Below are 12,678 nucleotides of genomic sequence, written 5' to 3'. Positions count from 1 at the left end.
ATGTGATATTGAATTTCTCGGATCTACAGATTCTCATGACTGCTCCAATCAGTTATTCTCGATCTGCAGTAAATTATTTTTTTCTGTAAAATAAGAAGAGGGCATTTTTTTTTTACTTTTGTTTTCTAATATTGTATAAAAATTTTTTGAAGAAATCTGTCACTGTGTTCTTAAACTTGCGTTTAAGTCGAGATTATAAAATCTGGTAATTTAAAACTCGAAATGCAATTTAATATTGAATAATAAATCTATATAATTTGACTCCTTTATATTGAGTCAAATTCCATAGATTTGTGAAGGAGTTAGTATATTTTTTTGTATTGTTCATTTCTAGTGCTGCTTTATGGAGTACCGTCCCATCTTTTGCCATGGGTTTTCTAACAACGACTGTTGGACTCGCTTTGTATGCAATATTTCAGAATTGTGACCCATTGAATGAAAAGAGTGGAACAGGACTTATCAAAGCCGATCAGGTTAGAATACTTAAAAATACATTTATTAATTAATATTCTTTCATAAATACTAGATTTTTTCTTGATTTGTTTTTGATTTTTCATTTGATATATTTACTAGCAATTACATTGTGAAGGAACTGAAGAGTTAATAGAATTACTTTAAAATCAGCATAAACAGCATTGGTATATCTCTGCATACAATATGTGTCGATGAAAATGACTCGAGGTGACTAATTTGTTCTAATAAACGAATTGATTAAGCGAATTAATTAAAATCTTGAAATTTTTCCTTTATGGTTACCAATATTTTTTGGATCGATTTATCGTCATAAAATTAATCTTTAAATAAAATTAATATTTAAATAAAATTATGCTCATTATATAATATGATGAAAATTTTAAGAGTTACAGGTTTTGAAAAATGACACTTCCAATGTTGAAAGAGCCTTATGAACTTTCTACAGTATCTCGGAAACTATTATATATTTCTCAAAAATTGTTTCACTCACTAAAAGAAAATTATCGTATCTCATTAAATTACTAATAAAATCCTAAAAAATATATAACATGAATTTAACATTTTTATGATTTTTAAATATGTATGTAAGTGGGAAAAAGTGTATTGTAACATAATAGAATTATTTTTGACATGGGAACAAAACTGACGTGCTAAAATATCAGAATTCAAAACATTGTGCGCATATTCCAAACAATTTGCGAAATTTTCACAAAAGTTGTGCGATTTCCACGGTCAATTCGCAATACCCACTTTTTGAAGGCGATATATTAAATTTATATGTATTTATAAATCTATTCTTCGCGAAAGCTACAACGGCTCTCATAAAATAGCAGTTAGAAAATATTAAATTTATTTTCAGATCAGACGATTTTAATTTAACATGAATTTTGCTTTCTTGTGTGCTTAATAGTTCAGGTATACTTTCATTGGAAGTAAATGACAATTAATGTCTAAAAATAAAATGTGGTATCTAATTAGGAATTAAAACTAATTTGAAGTACTAGATATTAAGAATTATCTGCAAATTTTTATAGAATAATGTAGCTGAAATAGTAAGAATTTAAAAGATAAATGAACAAAAACGATTAACAATATTCTTTTTAATATGAAAGCATGATTTTTAAATTAACAACTATATGAAACTTTTTTACAATCATTTTGAAATTGCAATTTATTATTATTATTATTATTATTATTTTGCAATCAATTGCTTGATACTGATGCATTCTTTACGACAGAAGAGAAACACAGTACAGGAGTTTCATACACAAACACTTAAAATTTCATATTATTTCCTATTGGAATGAGCATTTTTTTAAAAAAAATACTTACAGATAGTTCCCTACTACATCGTTAGCCGTCTAAATAGATTTCCAGGACTCGTGGGGTTGTGCATTTCTGGAATCTTATGTGCTTCACTTAGTTCTCTGTCTTCCGCTCTAAATTCTCTGTCGACCATCTTCGTAGAAGATTTCATAAAGGCGAACTTTTCTGAACATCCAAAGGCATCGGCATGGAAATTCAATGCTTTGGCTAAAGCATTAGGTAAGAAGTATTGACATATTTTGCTATATCTTGACATGATTTGATGTCGTATTTTGCTATATTACTTTCAAACAACTTTATGCCAGTAAGTACAGACCTTGGAAAAAATTAACGATTTTTTTTCAACAGAAATTTTGTAATAAATTCTTTGCTATAGAATCGATTCTTAGAAATCAGACAGAAAAACTCTCAAGTAAATAAGAATTTTAGACTCACTCATATGTTTTAATGTTTAGCTATTTTGCTTTGTTGTGATATCGATTACAGCTTAATTTATTAATTTTATTAATAGGATTTTTTTTTAACTTTTACGATTTTTGTTTTAACTTTCATATTTTTAAAAGCAATAATTGTTTTATATATATCATTATTTAGGATATCAATAAAAGTATAATTTGATCTTATTGTATTTTTATTAGTATTTATTTTATTGTTTTAAATCTTTAATTTATTTTTTGATTTATTACTATACTAGAAAGCTTCCCCTTTATTCCCTCACGCTAGCCAAATTCCGGTGGATAATGTAGCAATTGCATAGCAATTAACTGGCTCGTTACTATGAAGACGTTAAGTCCTAGTTGAGTTATTGCAAAAACAAAACAAAACCATTATGATTGAGCTTAATTTATTTGCTTATAATGCCTTAATTTCTGTCAAAGCGTAGTAAATTTTATTGAACTTGAAAAAAGAAAACATTTTGAAAACGAATGAAATAAGAATGAAAATTATGAAAGTGAAAAAGTTTTGAGATTATTTATAGAGAAGCCTGAAAACAAATTATTTAGATTTAACGATAGGTATGCCAATTTTGTGAATTAATGAAACTCCATTGTTTTGATAGTATTTAACAACACGATTGAGATTCATGTTTAATTAATATAAGTAAACAGTAATTGTAGTGCTTTGAGATTTTTGCTTGCCGTTTTATATGTAAACGATCGAAATGAGAATCGCGTTTATTTTTGTTTTGATGAAATCCGATGATCATCCCAGCAATGTTGCCAAATCCTATCGTTAAATAATGCGTTTTGGGAAAAACGTATAAGAGAAATATTTATATAGATTACATAAAAATTTTTAAACCTATCTCATATTCAATATTATTTTCTTAATTGATTAATATATCGTTTAATTATCATCATTGTATTTATTACATTATAATTTAATATTATTACAGAATTATCAATTTTCTACATTTCTAATACATGTGAATCAAAATGTCATTAAAATGAAACAATTTATTGAGAATTAAATTCTGAAAATTTTAATTCTTTTTTTATCATTAAGAGTAACAACTATGCTGCAATACTTCAGAAAGAGAATATAAAGTGGATTACAAATTTATAAATATGAGTGAAGCTCAGTCAATAAAACGTGTAAAAAATGTTTGCTCACGGAATACAAAATTCTACTTTTAGAAAAGGGAAATAAATTGAGTATGTAATCTTTTATATTCCTTTTATTTTATTTACCTATGGCGACCAGATGGTTTACCCAAAATGTTGTTTGCTTTTTGTTGGGTTGAAGCTAGCGGACTATTTTTTTCGCGTAGGAATATCTGTGTGATTACGCTTTTGGCTCATTCCGGCGCATTCCTCCCGTGAACTGTTTAACATGATGTTGTGTGCTTAATTGTCAATATCTGTGTTTTTTTGTGTTTTTTTTTTTTTTTTTTCGTTTTCTGTGTCTAATAAATGTGTTGCCTTCAAGAATCATGCTGAGATTTATTGAAAAGTAACAACACTTTTGAAATCTATTAAGTCTTTTATGCATAATGTTCGGATGTAGGGACGCTCTTTCCTCTTTCCAGCTCTGATTGCCATGGAAACCGGCGCATGCGTAGTTTTTCTAGAACTTTGAATCAGTTCTTTTATGTTTAGCTATTCAAATTTTGTAATGTCTTAGAAATGTAACGCTGAATGTTTTCTTTGTGTTCGCGTGCGGGTTTTTTTTTTTTTTTTTTTGCAACAAATACCTTTCTGTGTTTAATGATATATTTTATTACTGAGGATTAGAAAATGGATTTTCGATCTTAGATAGGTAATTAAAACCACCGCATCACATAATAAATTTAGAATGATGCGATTGCAATGACAATCAGTTATTGATTGTATAATTTGATATTCATGTTTCTGTCAGTAGAGAATTTTTGAATTTCAAAATTAAATAGAAATTCAAATAGCATTATTTTTGTTTCTTTATATCTTAGTGTCTCTTTGTGAGCTTTTTTTAAGTCACAAAGAGATATTAACCCTTTAAGTGGCCATTTTTTTCTAGTCATATTATGTTAAAATATTTTTAGGCTTGAAATTAGAATAAGAAAAGGGATTCATTTAGCTTATTAGATAAATTAAATTTGATTACTTAATTAATTTGGTTAATTAATAATTAAGTAACAAATCAAGACACATTATTTTGTGTAAGATAAAGAACTGAAGCATCTAAGTTTCTGTCTTTCTAAAAAAATTGTCAGAACTTATGCCAACCTACATAATTTCATACAAAGATTGATAAATTTGGTGGGAAGCATACTTCCCACGGCCCTAGAAAGGTTAAATCAAATCATATTTTAAAATCGTATAAAAATCTTAATGGCCTGCGTTATCTAATATACTGATATAAAAATAGAAATTACTGTAGTTTAGAATACCATGTTTATTTACTCATATATTTAATATCTTTGTCCACTTTATTTTTAGATTACCTTAAAAAAATGAATGAAATAAAATAAGAAAGCATACTTTCAATACGATGCTGCCAGAGAAGATGAAAATAAAAGGAATCTCCTATTTTAGCATCGAACAATGTAAGAAAAACATGTGATGATACGTTTCATGAAACAATGAAGACTGTTTAAATTTCATAACAGCAATGAAAAGTATTGTTGAAAATTATTTAAAACAATTTTTTAATTCTCAAGAAAACTTTGGGAAAAACTAAATTTGCATTATGAAAAGATATTTTTTTCAATTTTAAAGCGGTATAAAAATAATCTTTTTGCAGTAATGTTTTCAAATTTTATGACGAAAAAATTCCTTTATTTAGTTGTCAATTTATTGTTATTTTATACTATAATTTTTGGAAAATTGCTTTAATATGAATATTTCCCTCCTACGTGCAGACATATTTGTGCTAAATTTGGTAGTTCAAACGGCTTGCACTGTAGATCGCCAAAAAATACACATTCTACTTATATATAATAGAGAAGTCATGATCATAACAGTCAATTTGATACGATGAAAATGTTTATCAAATCAAATGAAGATTAATTTCTGATGCGTGTACGTGTTGTTTACCTATATGTATTAATTTTTTTCTATAGTCATCATACATGGTTTAGTAATTATTGGGTTAGCCTTTACGACTTCTCGGTTTTCAAGTGTTCTACAAGCTGTGGTTGTTCTGGATGGTATGGTCTTGGGCCCTACTCTTGGCGTTTATGTTCTTGGAGTTTTCACAGAAAGGAGCAATGAATTGGTAAGAAGATGAAATGAAACTTTGTGAATTATTCTTTTGTAAAATGAGTACAATTTCGTAAATTATCCAGCTAAGTGTTTCAGCAATATATTTTAAAACTCAATTCCTAATGCCGTTGCTATTATTTATCACTTAAAATAGCTAATGTTTTAATAAACCCATTACCTATATATATATATATATGTAAACATAATTTTTGAAGCAGAATCGTGGTTGAAGACAGAGAGGATTCTTTGAATTCTTAACTTCGTTTTATTTCATCCCAGGAAGCATGATTTATGTACAAGCATAAGCGATGAGCACATCAACAGAGAACGACTCAGAGCGAAATGAGGAAAAGCTGAAAGAGGGAGAAATAATTTTTCCCAGGTCTTATATACCATAAGATTCCGATAGGGATTTCCTACACGTGTCGATCCAAGCAAGAGAATCATAGGGATCTTTTAGAAGAATTTGTTTAGGTCAGCAATTTTTTTATCCCTTCCCTCGGAGCGTGGGAACCACTGACGAAAGCCTTTTTACAGATCTTTCCGTTAAATTAATTAAATAGAAAAAGTGGAATGGGATTAAGAAATAAGAGAATATTTTAGAATGAAGTTAATATGGGCTGAATTAAGATAAAAATTAAGAAATTAATTAAATTAGATTTTAAAATATCATTACACACACACACATATATATAAATAGATGGTTAATGATTGTTTATTTTTTTACAATAGGTATATTATGTTGTTTGTCTATTATTTTATACATCTTCATCGAAACTACGTAGATAATTTACAGATTATTTCTTTGTTAGCTTTCAAATGTGGAAGAAAATCATGCGATTAAATATCGTTAAGAAAAATGAAAACGGTTTGAATTTCACTGCAGTAATGAAAAGTATTGTTGGGAATTATGCATAAGAATACTTTTTAAAAATTATTAAAATTAGGAAAATAATTTGACGAAAGTTAAAATGAATACATTGGAAAACTATTTTTAGAATTTTAAGGTGATAAAAATTATTTTTGTGCGATAACATTTTACTAATTTAGACTTGTAATTCCGTCTGAAATTTAGAATCGTTAATAAGAATACAAATTAAAATTCTTTTCAAAAAATCTTGAATAAGCAAATATAGTTTGAATACACCTTAAATTTAAAAAAAAAAATCCATTTACTTTCTATGTGTACGGTACGATAGTACTTTACTAATATTTAATAATTACATTGAAAGTAAAAAAAAAAAACTTTAATTCAAGTTAATTGTTCGCATGCTTTTTTATACAGTGCATTTTCTCTAATCGTGGCTCAACCTGTTACCAAACCATTACAGACAGGCCTATATTTTGAACTGGAAATGCTCTAAATGATGTAAAAGGTTATATTTTACACGGTTTGAATCAATAAACGCATTCTGAAAGAATTATGATATCTAAATTTTTATACAGTTTTTGGTACTATTAATCACTTTTAATAAGATTTCCATATCATTCTACAATTTAAAATTAAAAAGAAACCTCTTCATCTACATCAAATGCTAACCAAGTAACAAAGCTTTTAATGATTTTATTGTAGATGATATTTGACTATTTCAAATGCCGTTTCGAGGGAGACCTGCCAATCAATGCACTGTTTTTCCTCAAGGCAGCCATTAATGGATCTAAGACAGTGAAATTTAAATATTCATAACGCAATCAGAAGTATGTATAAGAAAAACAGGGTTTTTTCCCCCTGTTTAAATTATTAATGTGTCAAGAATGTTGTTCTAAATAAAATTATTAGAACCGGTGTACTTTATAGAAAGTTAGCATTCGTGATATATTCAAACGTGCTTTTTTGATTCAAATAACATTAAATGTCATTCTTTACGTCATTTAAAATATTTATTCAAGTGGAAGTATATGCCTATTCCTAAAGATTTAAAATTAGCTAATGAGTTAAGATTAGAATGAACATCCTAATCTAACAGGGTATCCACTAAAGCCATTTTATCCCAGATTAACTGAAAACGGTAATAACACAACAGTCACAAACTTGGTATTTAAGTATAATAATGTGACCATGCGCTCCACATGTATGATCGGTTACAACGCCACCTGGTGGTAAAAAATGGAAAATAGTACAAAATACGGAAAAAAAGTCAATTACAAAATTGCAGAATGTCTTCGAATAAGTATTAGACGGTACCTTGTGCGCATTAATACAAAGAACAGAATGTTTAAAATGCATATTCGTTCTCCTCTTCTGAAATTGTGATTTCATAAGATATGAATAAAAAAGGGAAGATGTTATTTTTCGCAACAAAAAAAAAGAAAAAAAGACTCCAATATACTTTTGTTTCTGAAAATAATCCAAATAGCAGGTTTATTCCAACATTCAAGGCTCCTGTAATCTATTACTGTTATTTGTGCCAGTACATCAAATATATGGTTTAGAGGTGAAATTCAAACAAGAGCCCAAATATACATTATAGACAATGGATAGCAGTTTGAATACCGAAAATAAAGGTGTGATGATAACTATTTATTTTATTTTATTTATTTATTTGCCTTCTGACATGCTTTTGTCATATTGCATGACATCATGATTTCGGAAATCTCGACTGAAAAAATATACATTTTGTTCTTTGCCTTATTACAGTCAAGTTGTTCCTTTTCCGTCTAAATCGAAGACTCTCTGTAATCTTATAATTGATCCCCCCCCCCTCCAAATCTTTTCGAGATAGGAAAGCTTCCATTGTTTGCCGCTAAGTGGAATTGTAACTGATCTCACAATGTAGATCGTATGCTATGCCGGAATAATTATGACAATAGTAGAGGCTCAAGTTAATTTAGGGGTAAAAAAGACTTTTTGTTGCCACTCTGTATGTAGTTTTTCTGTATAATTTTTTTTTAATTCTAGGGTGTGCTTATTGGTCTATCCATTGCCTCTCTTTTTTCTGCCTGGTTCGGATTGGGAACCAGTCTGTTTGGGAAGACATACGAAGGATTACCTTTTCACAATGAGGGCTGTATCTCCGGACAAGGAAATGTAACAGATTACAGTTCTTCTTTGTGGCATTTAAAGAGCGAAGCAACCAATTCAACACTTTCTGTAGATATGAAGTAAGTAGAACTTAATATTGTATTAAAATATAATTCCTCGGTTTTTTTAAAAAAAAATTATTATTATTATTATTTTACAAAGTTCGACTGCCAATTTCCTGTTTCCAGAATTTTGGAATTTATTTTTTAAGTGATTGAGAATGTGTGTTCTAAAATGCAAACAAGAAAATGAAACAAGCCTTCCTTGTGTTACGAGATGTATTGTATAGGTTGTGAGTGAATTTTAAAAAAATCCAGTATACTGGTAAAGTGATCTCTGTAATCCGACATTTCACAGATCCGATGTTTCCAGTAGCCAGCGTTTTCACAAAAGTGAATGGGGAGGAGCCATTGCAAAGATGAGTCCCTTAATCATCTTAAAGACGATAGTTAAAGTTTGTAGAGGAAAAATATCTTATCTTCTTGTTTTGACGGGTTATCGGTATTTCGAATGTAGAGAATTACTGATACAACAGTATCTTTTGTTCGGTAGTGGTTGTGGTGCAAAAGGTCTGTAGCATATACTGATCTTCTGCTGAAACTCTGATATGTTAAGGGAAATAAACATCAAAATTAATCAGGAATTTTTCTCATTATTAAAAAAGTTATCATTATTATAAAACCCATCGTATGAAATGGAATTTTAAAATAAGTAAAAAATGCTGGTCATATAAATTTAGTGATAAAAGACTAAATCGCTCAATTTATATGAATTTGGGTGAACCTTTGTTTTATAAAATTTTAGAAATGTAACATATTTATTTTCTCACAAATAATAGCCGAAAATTCATGTTAAGTCTAAAGTAATTATTTACATTTGATACAATGATAGTTCATTTTTTTTCTTCTTATTTAGAAGTAGATTCTGATATTTCTCTTAAAGCGTCTATAAGAGAAAAACAATTTCCAAAAATGTGTTTCATTCTTTAAAGCATTTCAGAAAAAACATTGAAATACAGAAGAAATACGATGCAGATCTTTTTGTTTTTATTTGGTTGATCATCTTCTGAAAAATTTAATAACGATATAATTCACAACAACTAACATAATAATAAAAAAATATAATAGCAAATCGTTTGGCGTTAACTAACATATTTAGATTATATTTCAATAAGATTATACAGACCAATGAATTGTGAATATTTAAACGATCAAATGCAATCAAATACATACCATTTTCGGTCCCTTAATTTAAAAAAAATCTGTATTAAAATATAATAAAAATAATTCAGCGTTCTCTCAAAAATGACATGTATAAAGAAAGTTAAATATCAGCATGCTTCCTTAAAGTAGAAATAAATATTAGTATTAATAAACCATAAAGATATTATAATTTTACAGGAAATATTTTCCCATGCACGGAATATCTTATATCTGGACATACTGCATCGGAGCAGCTTTAACTATATTAATTGGTTATATTGCAAGTAGAAGTCTTGGTAAGTATTAAATTTTGTGAATAAGCAATGAAACATATTTTTTAGTAAAATGAGAAAATGTTGCACATGGAAAAAAATATAAATAATAATGTTTTTTTTTTTAAGTTTAAAGAGAAATGAAAAGCTACATTATGGTTAAGATTGTGCTAATTTATTCCTAAAACTACAAAAGAATAAGTCACGACTCTCATATCAACAGGTACAAATTAAGAGATAAAACAACTGAAGAGTTAAAAATTCTTCTGACATGATTTTTTTTCGATTGCTCAAGAACTTTTATATCTTGACAGGAATTTTAATAAGTGTTTGATAACACTTTTTCATACACGCATTTCTTTTTCCAGACCAAATTTTATTTTGTAGTTTAAATTTCTGCATTTTGCCGGACTAGTAACTTTTGGGGTTACTAAAGGATAAAAACTGAATAATAACTACAAACAATTCTTTTTACAATACCATGCAAAATCTGAAAATAAAATTAACGTCACCGTTATCAACTTACATATTTTATATAGTTTAATATAGGATCTATTAAAAAATTTTCATTCTTCTTCTTGCTAAATATATAAATTTGAAAAGACTAAAGTTATATGAATTATGAAATGCTAGAATGATATTAACACTTTGTTAGGCATAATTGCTTAGATTCCTGTTTCCTAACATCCGTTTTGCAATTACCGTATTTATAAATACCGAACATTTGCTTACATAATATTGCGTAAAACCAAGAATGTCACGGAATCAGAAATTATAGTATATACAGTTGCATTGGATTATTACAATAAAAATTAATGCTAATAAACTATTTATCTATTGGCTTAAAAATTGCTGAATATGAAATGAAACTGATTAGTTCGTGAAAAGAGGTGCCCCGTAATGCACGTATATACTATAATTCTGATAGGGTTGAAAAGTATCTAAATACTTAACTGGTAAGAAATGAGAAGGGGGGGGGGGACGAAGAAAATCAATATTCCATTAAGTATAATTTCTGTAAAATATTGATTACTGTTTATTATTTTGAACAGATTTTCGAAAAAAACCTGCAAAGGTTGATCCAAAACTGCTGTGCACTCTAGTGAAGTTCCGCCACATTCAAACACCTGTGGGCATTGAAATGCATTCTCAAACCATCAGGTAACGCTTATCGTTTTCTTATTTATAACTGTAACTACAAAGAATACTCTAACTTCGGCAATGAATTGGCTGTGGCCTGATGGTAGAGCCATTTTCATTGAAAGTCCGCCCGGTAAGTTCGTTTTCATTGAAACACCGTCGTGTAAATAATTGTAGTGAACGCCCAAATCCTTTGGAACTAAACGTCCTTCCGTCAGTTTGCTTAGAAATTGTGGAAAGAGATTAGATCTCATCTTCATCTTCAGACCACGGCTCAAGAATAAGAGATATGTTTCAAAATAGATTCATATTCCTTGAACCTAGCGAAGATTGAACCAATTTTGATAATATATATATTTTTATATATAATTAGTCTCAACTTATTTTTAATGTTCTTGGAGATTTTTTTTATCTGGCTTTTGCATCAAAAATTGTAACAAACGATTATTACACCAAAGCTAAGTGATAAACTTAATTTTTTCAAAAATATCTGTTTGGGTCTAAAAACTGCATCGTTTATTTAATGTCGAGCTGAATTTTTTTTTTCTTTGTTTGTAATCATCCGAAGAAGAATCTCTATTCCCAAGTTGCCAATGTTTCAGTCTCCGAATTAGCTCACGTGCATATCATAAATAAGTTGTTTGGGACTCTGTATTTTCCTTAAAAATATTTTTACTTCAATTTCATGTTTTTTGTCATACTTTGTAAATACATTACTAACATTATAATTTATATTAAATTAAAAAATGTTTTGTGCATCCCGAGGATTTATTTTATGTTCACAGATATGATTTTCATTAAAATGTCATTGAAACATTTTTTACGTAGAAAACTTGTATTTTATAGCAAGAAGTTATCAAAGATTTTAACAAATTGATTTATATCGATTTAAATAGAATGTTTAAATCCCGGGCTTCTCTTGAAATTATTTTCAAATATTCATTTTATTCAAGTAGATGTTAAATAATTTATTTATTTATTTTGAATATTATTCTCCATTAAAAAATGTAAAAGGATTTAACAAAAAAAAATTAATCAATTTTAGTTATGTAAAAAACTAATAATTATTTTTTCATTTCAATAGGTAAATCAAGTACTACACTATGGAGATCAATCTAAATCCGTAAATCCTCTCATTCCGCCCTGCTCATCGGAATGTTTACAGTGTATAAAAACCTATGAAGTTTCATGAAGATGGTATTCAAATGGTATCTATTATTCAAAATGGAAAATGTTTTGAAGAAAATTAGAACTTATTCTAACCCATTGACCTGTGCTACCTTCAAAATTATTCGGTAAAATAAAAACTGATGACATTTTTACTTTAAAAAAAAAAAAAAAAAAAAAAACCTTTGCTATCAAGGAAGTAGAGAAAAAAATAATTCTTGCTTGCAAATGGCATAGAACTCAAATATGGTTACCTACTATTTTAACACAAGCACATATTTAATCCTTTCCGGCTAGCTGATATAATAAATCACCAGAATTATTTTTTAAATAATCAACAGAAGTCACCACCTGCACTAATTGTTTCAACAGACTTCTAGACGACAATACGT

At 28.2% G+C, this 12,678-nt stretch overlaps 1 protein-coding gene across 1 annotated transcript in view; it reads left to right on the top strand.

Annotated features, from left to right (window-relative positions):
• LOC129976062 (putative sodium-dependent multivitamin transporter) overlaps positions 1–12,389 on the top strand; it is a 29,780-nt gene extending 17,391 nt beyond the window's left edge. The window contains exons 7-13 of the mRNA XM_056089425.1: positions 335–473; positions 1,809–2,019; positions 5,342–5,496; positions 8,383–8,585; positions 9,906–10,003; positions 11,032–11,140; positions 12,204–12,389. Of these exons, the coding sequence (XP_055945400.1) occupies positions 335–473; positions 1,809–2,019; positions 5,342–5,496; positions 8,383–8,585; positions 9,906–10,003; positions 11,032–11,140; positions 12,204–12,207 (919 nt within the window). The 3' untranslated portion in view covers positions 12,208–12,389. The remainder of the gene's footprint in view (positions 1–334; positions 474–1,808; positions 2,020–5,341; positions 5,497–8,382; positions 8,586–9,905; positions 10,004–11,031; positions 11,141–12,203) is intronic.
• Positions 12,390–12,678: the final 289 nt, after the last annotated feature.

The sequence above is a fragment of the Argiope bruennichi genome, chromosome 1 (genome assembly GCF_947563725.1).
Source record: "Argiope bruennichi chromosome 1, qqArgBrue1.1, whole genome shotgun sequence".
Taxonomy (NCBI): Eukaryota; Metazoa; Arthropoda; class Arachnida; order Araneae; family Araneidae; genus Argiope; species Argiope bruennichi.
The sequence above is the reverse complement of the archived record's forward strand: the minus strand, read 5'-3'. Positions and strand labels throughout refer to the sequence as shown.